The 16,476-nt window shown below is 39.9% G+C and overlaps 1 protein-coding gene across 4 annotated transcripts in view; it reads left to right on the forward strand.

Moving 5' to 3' along the window:
- Positions 1-16,476, forward strand: part of NETO2 (neuropilin and tolloid like 2) — a 33,913-nt gene that overhangs the window by 6,736 nt on the left and 10,701 nt on the right. For 2 of the 4 annotated variants that reach the window (XM_086757752.1, XM_086757755.1), the window contains exons 2-7: positions 6,046-6,102; positions 7,576-7,716; positions 9,629-9,877; positions 12,082-12,126; positions 12,216-12,343; positions 15,927-16,155. In XM_086757752.1, coding sequence (XP_086613878.1) covers positions 6,046-6,102; positions 7,576-7,716; positions 9,629-9,877; positions 12,082-12,126; positions 12,216-12,343; positions 15,927-16,155 — 849 coding nt within the window. Of the gene's footprint in view, positions 1-5,838; positions 5,928-6,045; positions 6,103-7,575; positions 7,717-9,628; positions 9,878-12,081; positions 12,127-12,215; positions 12,344-15,926; positions 16,156-16,476 lie in introns of all 4 variants that reach the window. The other 2 variants (XM_086757753.1, XM_086757754.1) reach the window with 2 other exon arrangements.

A 16,476-nucleotide genomic window follows, 5' to 3' on the forward strand; every position in this document is an offset into this window, starting at 1 on the left:
GCCACACAGCAAATCTAGGCTGTTTTCTCTGTCTGTGAAGATCCCTAAAGCACGCAGAAAAAAGCAGAGGAAGGGCATACCATAGGGAGCTCAGAGCAGTACTGTATCCCATGAAATGTGAAGAGTGCATCTTGCCAGAAAGTGCAAGCATATGTCAGATTTGCAGCCTGAAGCACTTGTTTTTCTAAGCAACACACTGAATTCTCAATATTGGGTTGAGCGCCCATTCACTAGAAAACTGACTCTTTTAAAATGCCAATAATATAGAAATAGGAGCCACTCATTTGTTAATCTCTCTGTATGTACTTCAATACACAAATTAACAATTTTTTTTGCAGATTAGATTAATTTTAGAGAATTTTAAGAAATGTCAGCAAAGAAAATCCTGACTCCTCCAAACAATGCATAGTTTATTACAACAGTTCAGAGGATTCCATAAGCCTATTTCAACAGAATAGTGATAAGAATTTGAAATGTATGGTTAGTGTCTTCACTCTTAAAAATTTATACAGCTGTCTGCAGGCTATGTGATCTAAAATTTTTCATGCAAAGAAGTGAAAAAAATGAAAAATCAGTTCTTTTAAAAACAGGGACAGAAGCTTGCTGCTTTTTCTTTAGTTAGCATTCTCACAGGTAAAAACTATCAGAGCTTTAAATGGCAGTACCAAAGCATGCACCATAATTTGTGGAATAAAAGTCTGTAGCAAATACCAGATTAATGAATAAAAGAAGCCCCTCTTAATCTGTCTCAGTGGCTGTGCTGCTGTTGGCTTTATGACAGCCTCTTCCACAGTGTACGTGTCAGGAAGCAGAAGCTCAGTATAGGGTGCAGAAGCACTAACCTCTGTTTACCAACTAATTATCTTTATGTTTATAAGGTCAGTTCCCCATATTTCAGTGTCCTCTGGTAGAACTCTCACTGCAGTCCTCCATTAAAAACAAAACAATCGCACGCATCCTTCGATCTCTTTGGTGTCCAGAGCCGTTGTGCAGTTCTGCACTGTTTGTGCTGTTGCACTGTTGTGCAAGCCATGTTCAAGTGGTGTTTGTAGATACTTAACTACTTCTGCTTGCTGTGCCAGAACAGAATGCAGAGCTAAGTCTGGAGTTACCTTTCATCCGCTCCGAGGGACAGTCATGTCATGGTGATGTATAATCGACTTCAAAAGAGGAAAAAAGGAGTAGAGGAATACTGTGTCGCACTGCTCCTTCACATGCGTTGTAACTATTTGATTTCAGTTTATCAGAAATAACAAGATCATTCTTCATCCTTCGGAAGGCGTTGCGGGACTTCCAGTGACAGTGGTTCTGTCTCTCGACTGTCACTGCTGTGTCTGTGTCCCCGCCTGCAGCCCCAGGACTGGCTCAGCTCTAGCTCTACATGGCACCATCCTACAGGATCTTTTCATCTTTTCCCTAGACATCTTCACCCTTCTTTGTATAGTCCAAATTAGTCTTTGAGATCTGAAAATATTTTTCCAAGAAGTGGTACGGATTTAGGACACCAAGTGATCACTTTGTTGTTTTTAAAATGCACACAAAAGTGGGTTAATGGAAGCAATCTCAAAGGTCTAAAAATATCCTGACTGATTTTTTTCTTCTTTCTTTTCCTTTCATCCTGAACACTGACAGGCATCCTTTTCAGCCAAAAAACTCCTGTTTGCTGTCCCGCGTTACACTGTGTCATGTAGATGCACGCAGTCTGAGGCAACGCTACCTCAGGCATTCCTGCCCAGAGCTCTCGGGAGGAACGGACTGGAGTCCTCTCTCCAGCTCTTGCTGGCGGTGTGTCAGGGGTAAGGACAGCACGCACACAGAGCATTCGTCAGACACCTCTGTTCTGTGTCGCACTGTCACCTGGGATAACAGCGATGGCAAAGGAGGGCCCTTGAACATTTGCCACCTGGACTGCTTTGAATACATCTTAAGGGTTGTTGAGAGCGTGAGAAAGACTGCCATGGCCAGGGGAAGGCAGGAGATGGAAGAGATTAAAAATGAAGGGGATGAAAAGGGCAGGGAACAAGGAGAAGGTAGCCCATACTTAGAATATCCACTCATGCGTACAACAGGACAAAGGGAAGGCAGTAAGACAAATATTCAGCCCGTTTATCTTCTGTAATTGCTTGCCTATCCATGCTGTTCTCGGGAAATATGCATGGCACTTACACACGCACACCCAGCTGTGCACTATTTATAGAAACGGCACAGGCTTTAGGGAAAGCCAGTCCCGTTTCCTGGAGTCCTTTTAGGAAGCTCGTTTCTGGATCCACATCATTGCAAGAAGGGAAACCACTGGGTAGTGTGACTGAACATCCATTCTTATTCTTGTTATTTCTGTCTGTACGAGAGAGCACAATCACTGAAATAAACAGAAATACTTACTAGTCTTTTAAAAGTGAAAAAGAAAAAAAAAGGTATACCGTAACAGCGTTAGCCATTGCAGATAGCTGTAAAAAACCCAGACCAAACCAACAAACCCCAGGTTTTTCACTGTTCCTTGAAAGTGACTATCTGCATTAATTTTGGTAGTCATTAAAGTATTTGTTTCGTGTTTGTTTCATTTGTACGTGTGTGTTTGCTTTAAGAAAAAAAGGACAAAAGCCTAACTTGCATTTTAAGAAGCAGCAAAGGATATAAAGAGATTGGTATGTCCTTACAAAATAGAGAGTGGGGTAGCACATCTTTAGGAAAGGTTAATTCGATAGAAGAATATACTGACACGATTTACGTAGGATTGTGGATACTGCATTTACTTTTAACAATAAAAGCCAACTTTGAGGTGTTGCTGCAGAACCACTGTAGGAAAAAAGCAAGGAAGATACATAGGCAACTTTCTAACCGCTATCCAGGCTCTCTGTTAGGGACACGTCATCTCAGGAGTACAAATGCGTTACAAGTTCATGCACCTGAACTAAGGTCTTTGAGTGCACAGTTTAAAAACAGAAGCCTCAAAAATAAACTGCAAATCAATTTGGAATGGTGGCATCTATGTAAGAAATACTAAAAACTAAAAACATCTGAAACCTAATGTCAACCATATGTTAATAAAGGTGAAAGATTTGTTTATTTTGTTTGCTTTAAAGTCTAGTGATATCTGTAACTTGAAGAGCAGTAACGGGTACTAGATACTTTCTTCTGAGCGATGAATTTTTCAATCTAGGGTGAGTGAGCAATGATTAACAATTGGTACTTTGTATTGGGATAATGACAGTTAGGAAGTATATTTTTCAGTATATTAATATTGATGAAAATGCAGAATTATTGTGAAGATGGAAATTGCAAAACTACCTAAGTCTTAACGTACTATCTCATAATCCATCCCTAAAAATCAAACAAGCTTCTAAGAACATAACACTTACTCGCAAGATCCGTATGGTATTTTAGAACCTCCACAGTAGTGAACTCAGTTTACAAGAGAAGCAGCAGTTGGTGGTGAGGAAAGTCTCATGATACACGGTCTGTTTTAAGAGAAGAAAGGGCAGCAGAAACATGCATAACAAAACACCAGTGCTAGATGGACACTTTCAGGGCCAGACTTTGATTCCTTTTGTCTGTCCTCAAAATAAGGTGTCTGTGCCAACATTACAGTAGCATCTGGATGAGTTCAGTCGAGATCACCGTAGCGCACGGTCAGTGCACGTTCGCTCTGGAACACTCTCAAGGGCTGAAAGTCTAACAGCAACACAGGGAAAATCACAGACAGAGATAATGCCATTTCAGCACGAGACACTAAAATGCCTGAGCAACTAGAGGGCAAAACTGGGAAAGTAAAATTAAATTCTTGAATATGACAATAAAGCTCCTGCTGAAATATTTTCTTTTTCCTGTGTTGGCGAAGCCATGCCTGTCTCACTCAGCATTAACAAGCAGATTAAGAACGTGGGAAAATCAAAGGTCCATCTAGCCTGGTATCTTCTAGAGCAAATTATACCTGCCCCAAAAACTGTCCCAGACTTCCAACAACTTCTGGCGTAAGGGGTGTCTGAAACAGAATTTTCTACCTCAAGGATGTATTATGAAGTATGTGCATTTAAAAAAAAAAATAATAATAATCTTCGTTTACTTTGAACATGCCACTTGCTAGCTTTGTCTCGTACTCCCTGGTTCCTGTATTGGAAGAGACAACAAGTAGTTGCTCTCTATTCACCATCTCAGTGACACTCATGATTTTATAACTTGTGTCCTGTCTCCCCCTCAGCCGGCTTCTGTCCTGGGCAGAGTCCCAGCCTGGTTTAGCTCGTTCTGTAAGATACGTGTCTAGAACTGCAGAGATACTCAAGACTGTGCAAATGAAAGACTTCAAGAGTGGCATAATGATATATTATTTGTCATTCTTTTTTCCCTTCTTGGTGATCCCTAACAATTTGAGGAAACAAAGCATTTTAGGAAAATCTGGACATTAAGCCTACTTTAAAACTGTTGATGAATAGTGGAATAGTGTTGATGGATCTTTAACATGTGCTGTTCAGACTGACGCGTCTTGGGTGCAAGGAAAGTGTAACTGTAAGGGAAAGGCCAAAAGCAAAACCATCTAGACAGCTGCATTTTCAGGAAGGAAGGAGGAAGAAAGAGGATTGGAGAAAAGAGTATAACAGAATCTTTAACAGGTCTAATATTCAGTCAGTTCAAATCTAGAAAACACCAGCATGTACCAACACGTGAGACGAAGATCAAGCTCCAGAAAACCAGAGTGCTTGCAACAGCGTACATCCTAATGGCATCCACATCCTAGCTGGTGTCACCACTCAGAGTAAGTCTCTCCATCACTGGCAGAGAACTTGCTCTTTTCCTACTGCAACATCATTTGGCCTTCTATGACGGGGTGACAGCATCAGTGGACAAGGGACGAGCAACGGATATCATCTACCTGGACTTGTGCAAAGCTTTTGACACTGTCCCACACAACATCCTTCTCTCTAAACTGGAGAGACATGGGTTTGATGGACGGACCACTCGGTGGATAGGGAGTTGGCTGGATGCCGCAGTCAGAGAGTGGTGGTTAACGGCTCAATGTCCATGTGGAGACCGGTCACGAGTGGCGTCCCTCAGGGGTCTGTGCTGGGCCCGGCCCTGTTCAACATCTTTGTCGGCGACATGGACAGTGGGATAGAGTGCACCCTCAGCAAGTTTGCCAATGACACCAAGTTGTGTGGTGCCGTTGACACGCTGCCATCCAGAGGGACCTTGACAGGCTGGAGAGGTTGTTCAGTAGGGCCTGTTGTGATAGGATGAGGGGTAATGGTTTTAAAATAGAGGGGGGTAGATTTAGACTGGATATTAGGAAAAAATTTTTTACGCTGAGGGTGGTGGAACAGTGGCCCAGGTTGCCCAGAGAGGTGGTGGGTGCCCCATCCCTGGAAACATTCAAGGCCAGGCTGGATGAGGCTCTGAGCAACCTGATCTGGTTGGGGATGTCCCTGCTCCTTGCAGGGGAGTTGGACTAGGTGGGCTTTGAAGGTCCCTTCCAACTCAAACCATTCTATGATTCTATGATTTGCAGAAATCACTGGTATTGTGGCAGCATCACAACAACCAACAAGCACAATTCTGTAGTGCTTCTGAAATCCACGCAGGGATAAGAGCATGCAGTGTCTCCTATGGTCCTGATTGATTTCTTGGAAGCTGAAGAAATCTTTTGTGCCTGTTATGCAAATGGAGTTTTAGGATAAATGCGGTTCAATATAGCAGTGTAAGTTCTCCTGTCAGGATATAAAAGTTATATAGAAGATACATACCATGTAATTTTGTAAAATGCTTGCAAATTAGTAGATAGTCTAGAAAATATTCTTAAAGTGTCCTCAAACAATAAATTGTTATTCTTGTATACACTTTCTTAAGGAACCGGGATGAACAACTGACAGTGAACTTAAACTGCGCTGGTTTCCTAAAGTTGAAATTTTAAGGACATAAATGAATGATGTACTTGTGTAAGTTCTGAGTTGTTTTGGTTAGTGATTCTAGGATTTGCATGAATTGGAACTGCAGAATATGGTCTATAATTCTGATTAATTACTGATGCTTTTCCTGTCCAATTTCTCTCCTCAGTGTTGCTAGTAACAATCCTTGTAGTCGAAGGGATTGCGGTTGCACAGAAGACACAAGGTACAATTTTGGTTTGATGAATTTCTTTCAAAATAATGTAACAGTTTTATAATTTTAATTAAGCCACATAAGTGAAAGAAAGTATTTGTGTTCAGCTATTAATAGCTCTTGAATTACCAATATGAATTCCAGTATTTTCCATTTTCCCCCTGTTCACTGTTTTGGGGATTGTTTTCCCCAAATGAACGAAGCCATCCAGTCAAAAGAGCATGGAAGTTCACTTACCCAGTTAAAATTCTATGAGTTTAGACCTTAGAGGTGGAAAAAAAGAAACCACCATGGAAATTCATGTTTTCTGTATCTGACGACAAGCTTTTCAAATAGTCCACCCACAAACATTTTTTAAGCCTGCTGAGCGAGGAAGGCATCAGTTGCACAAACCTTAATTTCTCATACGTGGGATCAACCCGCACTTAGGAGAGAAGAATTCCTTGAACTGACACCTACAGAATTTCCTTGAACAATTTTTGGAGGAGACACTCAGTTTTCACTCTCACATATCAAAAAGCTGCCAGGATCCCTGCCAGGATCCCTAAGACCTGTATCAGCATGGACACCCTCTGAAAGGTCTGCAAAGAAATACTGCATAAATATAAATAATATTGTGAGAGCACCCTCTTAGATTTAGGAAAAATCTAGCAGAAATCACATATCCTGTGTCTCACTCTCTCCAGTTCTGCTGATACCAAGGAGAAGGACCAAAGGCACTTAAGAAGAATGTCAGAGATCACACTACTCCCAACTCCTTTCTCCTTCGATAAGGAAATCTGAACTAACAAAGCTCCTGCGAGTGGTCCGGCACGGTGCACTAGCTTAGTAAACTGGATCATCTCCATCAGGGATCATAATTCCCCGTACATCCAGAAGAAGAGCTTTGATCTTAAATGAGACCCTTAGCTACCAGCGCACTCTCCCTATTGCTAGTAATGTTATTAACTACCGTTGTTGTGTTTAGTGTATTTACGTATTATAATTCACTCTGTTATAAGCATTCTGTATTCCAACAAATTATTGTAAATAGATATTCAACCTAAGGGCCATATACTTCAGTATAATCTGGAATCAGGGGCAAAAATAGTAAAAGCCAACAAATATTTTGGATTATGTTTGCATTGGAACAGAAAAGACATAAGCCGTAAAGTAATTCGTCTGTGTTGGCAGTCACTGTGACTATTTGACTTAGGAGGGAGAGCATCAAAAGTCTAAACTGACTTGGGTAAAAAAGAAAAATTACTCCCTCTCTTCCCTTCCCAAGGATTACTGGACATACTTGATATCCAAAAACTGTGATCTCTTTAGCGTATACCACATCATTAAATTAAACATAAGATTTTCCTAGTTAGAAAGGTTCAACCAAAATAAATTACTTTCTTCTTTTATATGGTATGCGTTATGTCAGTGTTTTACTTCTGCAAAATGAAATTTCCATGCTTGCAGGAGAAATTTATTTGACCACTTTTTTTTTCTCTTAAGGTGGGCAAAATATTGGAGTGAATCACATTCCTCCTACCCAGTGTGACAACTGGGTACGGACAAGTAATGGAGGGCATTTTGCTTCACCGAACTACCCTAACATGTACCCACCAAATCAAGAGTGCATCTACATCTTAGAAGGTACGTGCTGTGTTTCTGTTTCATTGTGTTGTAATCTTAGTGCTAAATGGATAACCTTGAGCTGTTAAAACTGCGTCATTTTACCACACTGTCAAGTATCGTATAGCCATACTGGTAATACAATCAATTCTGCAGTTGTTTGGCTGAACTAGAAGCTAAATTTACTCTCTGAAGTAGTAATAACAAATTAATAGAAAAGGCAAACATTCAGGAATTAGCTGTACGGAATAAGACACCCTCACAGCCAGAAAAAGAAGCATCAGATCTATTATAATCTATGAAGGCACAGAACTGTTGAGATAAAAGTTGTAGCTTGAGATCTTAATATCACTTCCAATATTGCTGAAAATAAACTGCAAAAGATGGTTGAAGACTAAATGCTATCTCACAAGCAGAAAATCTTTATGCTGTCCTTTATTAATAAAAAAAGACACATCTGACTGCCACAGCACTGTACTAAAAGTACAGAGATTTGTTAGCGCTGCTGAGGCCACTATTAAAATAATGTGATGAGGACAAAAAAATTCATTAACTAGAATAAAGCCACATTCCAATGAGAATATCTTGGATAATAGCTGCAAGACTTGGGACATGCTAATTATTTTTTCCTCTTATTAGAACACACCCCAAACCCACTGAAGTCAGCTAATAACATTAGTCAGCTCAATGATCAGATTCCTATCAATTGAAGTACTTCAAGTAATATGTTTCAGTGAGTTTTTATTGGTACAGCATAGTACTGGTTCATAAACACCCTCATTTTCGCTTGTTTGGGCGCACATCTGAAGTTCCGCATGTTCCCTGCCAGTGAAGGCACTGGAGAGCAGACACTCTGTCCAGCTTCAGAGGTCGGCCATAGCAGAGCTGTTGCTGGATCTCCCTTGCGCGAGGCAGTTTCCGTGGGGCACAGAATCAGTTTCCATGGCTCTGTCCTCACCGAAACATTATGGGTACCTGAGTGAGACCAAGGTCCTCCACAATTTCTAGCTGAGGTATGGTCCTTCCTGCAGACCGCTGCCAATATGTGCAAAGAGCTGCAGGTGTTTTAGCTCATGTGTAAGTAAGGCGTAAGGTCCAAGCAGAGTATGAGAGACATACAGGTAAATCCTTTTTGCATTCAGAAGAAGCAGACAGCTTGTGATTCTTTAATGCTGTAATTCAGATACCAGTTAGTACCTGAAAGTTTACGTAGCCTGATAGATGACAAGAACAAGAAACACTAAAGCCATTAATATAAAATAAAGCTACCGTTCCAAACTACAGGTGTGAAAGTCCGGTCACAAAGTAGCCATAGCGGCATCTCATCAGGATTTAGGGGTCTGATCCAAATCCCGATGTTAGGCTGTCACTGGTTCAGACTTACCAACACCTGTCGTCACCTGCAGAGTAGACATATATATGAAGCACTTGCGCTTCTCTGAATATTCCAATAAAAGATGTCCCCTGACAAAGGATCTCCAAGTTTGGGCTTAATGTTTAGGAAATACAACAGCAAAGTAGTTCTTCGTATCTTTTTCTTTTCCATTCTTTTTTGCATCCCTCAATGTTTTGTCCTTTTTTATGTACCTTGCTTTCAGGGAACACTGGTTTTAATTTCTATCTTAATATAAACCTTATTTGAATGCCTTTGCATATATGTTAATATCTGTTACATGTGCTGCATTAAATTTATGTAATTTTGGAATTTCCAATAATAAAGCTCAGCAAGTAAAAAAAATCCATAACATTTCCTGAAAAAGTATCGTCTACACAATCATTTTTTAAATTTTATTCCAGTGTATCTCAGGTTTTATAGCAGACTGCCAGATGTATCTTGCTGTTTTGGAGGCCTGTCTCTTCATTATTTCATGTCTTCATGTGTTTTTTATATAGATCTTCATTTAATCTTTTGCTTGATTTTTTTTATGTCTAGCTGCTCCACGACAAAGAATTGAGTTGACCTTTGATGAACCTTATTACATAGAACCCTCATTTGAATGTCGGTTTGATCATCTGGAGGTTCGAGATGGACCTTTTGGTTTCTCTCCTCTCATTAATCGTTACTGTGGTCTGAAAAGTCCTGCACTAATTAGATCAACAGGGAGATTTATGTGGATCAAGTTTACTTCTGATGAGGAGCTGGAAGGAAAGGGATTTCAAGCTAAGTACTCCTTTATACCAGGTAAAGATGCCTAAAATTCTGACAGTTAATGAGCATCTGCTCCCGTTGAACTCTGTGGGTGTGTTCATGCTGACAGACTGGAGCTGTATGTCATCGTGCATGCTTGTGAAGGCGGAGTGATAATGGGATAGTTACAGTCTCAGTCCTGCTAATCCTACAGCGTACTTGACTAAAACCACTTTGGAAAATTGACTGAAGGAAATTACAGGTCTGTAGTGAAGAAGTCAGTTGACCTTGTTCATGCTGAAGGATTTAGCACCTTCCCTCTTTGTTACTCTGATTTGTACTGGTTTCACCAGTTGTAGCAATGGAAAGACAAATAGCTGCCATTTTCAACAGCATGCCTCCTAGGAGTATAAGACACTGACAAAAACACCTGAAGCAAATCTACAGTAGCACTTCCAACCAGATGCAGACCATTTTAAATCTCCATTCTGAAAAGCCAGATGTATACAGTCCAAGCAGCAGCTCTCAGTATGACTAGAGTCACTCAAACCCAGGCTCGGACAACAGAATTGTTCTTTGCTCAGAGTACGGTGCAGTGTACAGGGTATGAAGGAGAGGATAACACGCTGACGGTGCCTTTAGACAAGCAAAGAGTACATATGCTTTGTGGGGCCGCTTAAAACCGGCAGGGCATTCTTTCTGCACAAAAATCTGACCTGATGTCCGGTGCAATGCTTGACCGCTGTACATCACAGAAAACTACACGTATAGTATCAGCATTTTATTGTCCTTTGGGACACAAGACAATGTACGAATGTCAGCTCTACTACCACTATAAATGTATACACAGGCTTAACTTTTAATGTGATCTTTAGCTGACTGGTCTTTACCCCTACAGCACATCAAAACACTATACGTGATTATATATTACTGCTTATAGAACTGTATACTTTCGAGGGATTTAGACTTGTAAACTCTTCAGATTAACATGGTGACCAGTCCCCTGAGAATTACATGCTAAAATGTTTTTAGAGGGACAGTACTTATGTATTTTGCTCAGTCCGTTTCCAAAGCCATTTCATTAACATCACTTTCAAAACTAGCTTAGCCCATTTCCAGGCTGGAACTATAAATGTACGTTTAAACTGTACACTGTTTTCACAGTAGATCACAGCGACTGGAAGACTGGTATTTTGCTTCCATTTTCTTTGCTCTACATTTACACAAAGTGTGGTAAAATACTTTGGGATTGTGAAAATGGAAGGGGACATGCACATACACCCTAACTGCCTTTAAAAAAAAAAAAAATCAGTTCACAAGGTTGAAAATCTCACAGACTTTTGCATGTAGGGATCATAGATGTTACTGTAGGTAAATAAAACAGAGGAAGGCAAAAAAGACGTTTTCTCTGCTGTACTGAGTCTCAAGCTCAGGCTGAGGCATTTTAGGGGAAGTGACAAACCCCTGTGGTGGGCTGATCCTGGCTGGATGCCAGGTGCCCCCCAAAGCCACTCTGTCACTCGCCCTCCTCAGCTGGACAGGGGAGAGAAAATGCAATGAAAAGCTCGTGGGCTGAGGTAAGGACAGGGCCAGATCACTCACCAGGTACCGCCATGGCAAAACAGACTGGATTTGGGGAAATTAGTTTAATTTACTACCAATCAAATTAGAGTAGGATAATGACACATAAACCCAAATTTTAAAAACACCTTTTCCCCACCCCTCCCTTCTTCCCGGGCTCAACTTTACTCCTGAATGCTCTATCTCCTCCCCAGCGTGGCGCAGGGGGACGGGGAATGGGGGTTGTGGTTAGTCCATCACACGTTGGCTCTACCGCTCCCTCCTACCACTCCAGTTCAGAATGTTCAGAACATGACAGCAATCTGATAAAGAAGATGCACGCAGAAGGATCCCCTGTACTCGTGTGGAGCTCCAGTGATTTTAGTGCAAACTGGCATAGTTAAATTCAGAATGTAACGTGGGAAGAAAATACCAAATAGTGATTTTTTTATGTTATGCTGGAAATCTGAGCTGTCAGTATAGAATTACCTTATTCAGATAAGTTCAGTCTTTATGGAGTAATGTTATAATCTAAAAAAAAAAAATGTCTCTGTACCCTCCAATTGATTCAGTAAACTTTCTGGCAATTTTTATTGTGACATAATAAACAATAGACATAATCTTCAGATTATACTAAACCTTGAAGTGATTCTCAAGCATTGATAGCCCCTGTGATTCATGACTTCTTTCTCTTACAGATCCTGACTTCACTTACCTAGGAGGTATTTTAAATCCCATCCCAGGTCTGGTATAACAGTAACAATTTCTTTATACATGCCATTTTAAATCAATATCATACTGCATTTGACAGCAGTGCATATCTTCTCCCTAGACTGCCAATTTGAGCTCTCAGGAGCTGATGGAATAGTACGTTCAAGTCAAGTAGAACAAGAAGGAAAAACAAAACCGGGACAAGCAGTTGACTGCATATGGACAATTAAAGCTACTCCAAATGCTAAGGTGGGTTTCGATCATATCATTTGGGAGGTAATGGGTTTCCAAGTCATTAGTAACAGGTAGTAGTCACTAGCTGTGATTTCCATAATGTCTCACTTCCACTGAAATGAATTATGTATCAGTGGCTTAGGAAATCCAGACAGAGGACTGTTTCTGAAATTAAACTCACACAGCAAGTCCACAGTGTTGCCTTCCTATTATTTGAAACTTAAAAGACAAAATAACTGTGAAAAGTGTTTAAGCAACAATTTTCAAGGGCATTTGATTTGGACTCTGGTTTTATTGGAAGACCAGAGGCAAAAATGCTGGCTAACAGCTCTGAGAAATTCCAGTAAATCTTGCTGCCGTGGTTTAAAATGTTGCCTCCAGTGGTTCTGTTGGAGAATCTGGTTCTGTTCAAAGTCAACAGAACACATACTTGCTTCTCTCCAGTCTAATTCACAGTCCAGCACCTTAAATCCCACTTTCATCAGCGGTCTGAGCTAAAATGAAAGCTTTTGCCTGGAAGCAGCTGAGGAATTACCACTCCTTCTCTTCTGACTTAGCTGTGGGATCACACCCTCTCAAAGTGCCACAATAGAATTTGCTAGAGCTTTTCTGCCCAAGCCTTAACGGGGCATATTAGCTGCTCGAGCCAAAAATAAGAATTAATTACCTAGGTACCTGGTGTTTATGATTGTGCCTGCAGAACTAGAAACTGCTCACGAAAATATCCCTATCTTATGCTCATTAAAAACCACTTGAGCTTTATTGTTGGGCAGAGAGAAGGATAAAATCCTATTCATAATTCCAAAATGGAATAGCTATAGCCTGTTTAAAAAAAATACAATACAACAGCTATATGTTTCAGAATCACACCCTTGTTAATTAGAGTTGCACTGAAGAATACATTTTTTTCTCCATATAGTATACACATCTGTAATTTTGGTTCTGTGTATTGAAGCACATACCACTCCTTGCATGTACATAAAAATTCAAATATATTTTTAAGCAGTAGCTGCCAAGTAGCTGCCAAGATGATTCTTAGACACTCCTAATAGTTAAACTAACCAGCCCTTTTCAGCAGCTTCCAAATCAGTTCTAAAGCAGCGACCTAAAAGATGGTAATAAGAGGACAAGACAAGAAGGAAACTTAAACTCCATTAATATATTTGAGCCTTTGAGGAAGTGACTCAACTCCCAAGAGCCCTGTACTAGTCTAAGTAATAGCAGTTCTTCCAGAAACAATAATAAAACCATTTTCTCTCTACATTGCTGCTTGAGTGCACCAGGTCTTATGCTTAAGTATTTTAATAAATTATTGAATGTTGCCAGAAGGCAGAGTTATAGTGGGGTCAGTCCTGAGATTAGATCATCATCCTAAATTATTAAGTTAAAACATTACAGGAAAATAATTCTTAGTATTCTGAGAGTGGTTTCTCAAGCATCAATTCTGGCAGAATTATGATGATAAAATCCGTTAGATCTGATATGGTGCAGTCTCTTGAGAAAAATAAGCATAGGCATTTTTAATTTCCTTAGTTTGATTTTGTAATAAATTTTTAAAACTGACACAACTGCAGCAATGAAAGGATTTTTAAAATCTGCCTAGTAGATATTTAATAAATTACCTCCAGATTTCAGAAAATTACTAGAATAATCAATATAATCTAAAGTGAGGACCTTGTATATTTACTTGCTTAACCTCTAACCAGAAGGAGCTTCTGCAGAGCTGAGCTCTTTTAATGGAATTAATGGCATTATTCCTTTGTTTTCATACAGAGAATAGCTCTACTGAAAGTGTGCTAATTTATTTTTAGCTTCCATTGTAATTTCACAGCAGATATATACAGTCAATCACTAAATGAAAATACTAAGTTACATTGTATTAAATTAATACTAAATTTCATTAAATGAAATCTCTCAGCCCGAATGCCAGCGCTTACAGCTCACACCCCTGTTTGTGAGATAAGACATCAATGGAAGACAGGTTCCCAATGTAGCTCAGGATTTCTGGCAGTAAGTCTAACACAGGTAGCAGAAAAAAAAACAGTACATACATATACTGAAAATCACAAAAGAGTGAGATGAAGCATGAGGGACCATGGCACAGGCTGCACCTTTTCACAGAACATGCAAGGGAGACGGTGCTGGCCATGCGCCTCTGGGAAACGTTGAGGGGAACAGCTGGGGGTAGGAGCGTCACCCGCCTTCTCCTCTGCTCTTTTACTGTCTTTTCAGCACAGCCTCTTCAGTGCACATGGAGGATATCATTTTCTCCCCACACAAAAGCAGTTGGTTTTGTTTTAGTGAATTCTTTAACATTCCATTTTAAAAAGGCTTTGGCAGTAGCTGAGTTTAAAAGCAAGATCTGTCAAAAGGGCAGAAAAACAGGTAATACAGCAGTAATAAGCATGGCATTCACGTGCCCTGTGTCCTGAACAAGAGTTGGAGATTCTTGTTATTAGGCAGATTCCTGAAAAACCACACTGTGCAAAAGGTGTCTAGCATCCATAGTATCAGCTGAAGAGGTAATTGTAAACTATTCAGAACACATCTGATCTAGGCCCACACTTATCTGAGGAACATACTGAAGAGCTCATGGAGAGCGGAGGAGCACTTCTTCTCTCACAGATGAGACCTCAGCCTCATGGACGGATTTCTTCTGTCAAAATAATGGCTACCTAAGGAATTTTTAAAGTTTAAAGATGGACTTTGCAGCATACTTAGGTGATTTAGCTACATATCTCATCAACTTCCACTGGAATTTTGAGAATTCCAGTACAAGATTAAAAAAAATGTATGATCTTTTCATGTAATTCTAATTGAATTACAGTCTTGCACAAGTTTCCTGCTCCAACAAAATAAATTATTTTCTTACTCTTCAGGTGCCATCTTGGTCTTCTAATTTCCTTGCTGCATGCTGCATATGTTCTAACACATATGCTGCCTTCTCTTGGGTTAGATTTGTGCTTGTGGAGGAATTAACATTGGCTTAAACTTATTAACTCTTCCTAGGTAGCCAGCTTACTTTTCTCCTGCTTCCATTTTTATTCAAATTACTCCTGACTTCATGGTTGATGTCTTTCATAACACTGCTATGGTTCAGTAATTAGCTTTCATTCTGAAGCAACAAATTTGAATTTCCTTATTTTACGTCAGAGCTTTTCTGACTAGACTCCTTCCCCTCTATTTTAACATTGGTTTTGTGAATTAAAGAAGAGAGAACGGTCAAAATACCATTAAAATTCTTCCCGCACATATATGCATTTCTTGTATCTTTTCTGGAGTCGCAGACTGCTCATTTAGCAGAGTTGCTGATGGCTTTCTTCAGCAAGTGAGTTGCTTCTTACTTTTTTTTCCAATGGGAGCAGAAATATATCAGAGTAAATTAAGTAAGGATTGTTTTGGGGAGGGGGAGAAGTGAAACAGATACTTAAGACAAACTTCAGTACTCCACATTGACATGGAATGAGAAAACATAAGTTTAAAATACTGTGAATTGGGAGTTACACATATGTGTAAAGGGACAAAACATCTTCAAGATTTCCTAAGAAATAAAACTGTATTACTTTTCCTAGATACATTAATATCTCTTTTCTAACAGATCTACTTGCGATTTCTCGACTATCAAATGGAGCATTCAAATGAATGCAAAAGAAACTTTGTTGCTGTGTATGATGGCAGTAGCTCTATTGAGAATCTGAAGGCAAAGTTTTGCAGCACCGTCGCAAACGATGTCACGCTGCGGACTGGGACCGGTGTGGTACGCATGTGGGCAGATGAAGGCAGCAGACTGAGCAGATTCAGAATGCTGTTCACTTCATTTGTGGATCGTAAGTAGATTTTAAAGTGCTTATTCTCCTGCTATCAGAGTACTCCAGGTGAAAAGCATCGGCTATATATTATGCATCAGGAACACATGAAAAAGCTTGTTTCTATTTCCTTCACATACTAGCAGGTAAATTAAATACTTGCTTTATTACAGTTATAAGCATGGTTCCCGAAGAAAAGCTTTCCTCCTTAAAGGCTTAAAAGGCTTATTTTTCATTTGAATTCAGTAGTAATAAAGCCCTAGGCTATGACCTTCTCACAAAGAGGTCTACAAATGAGCACAGACTTACTCAAAAAAAGGCAGCAATGCGACTGAAGTGCGC

The sequence above is a fragment of the Chlamydotis macqueenii genome, chromosome 13 (genome assembly GCF_036417535.1).
Source record: "Chlamydotis macqueenii isolate bChlMac1 chromosome 13, bChlMac1.mat, whole genome shotgun sequence".
In the NCBI taxonomy this organism is placed as follows: Eukaryota; Metazoa; Chordata; class Aves; order Otidiformes; family Otididae; genus Chlamydotis; species Chlamydotis macqueenii.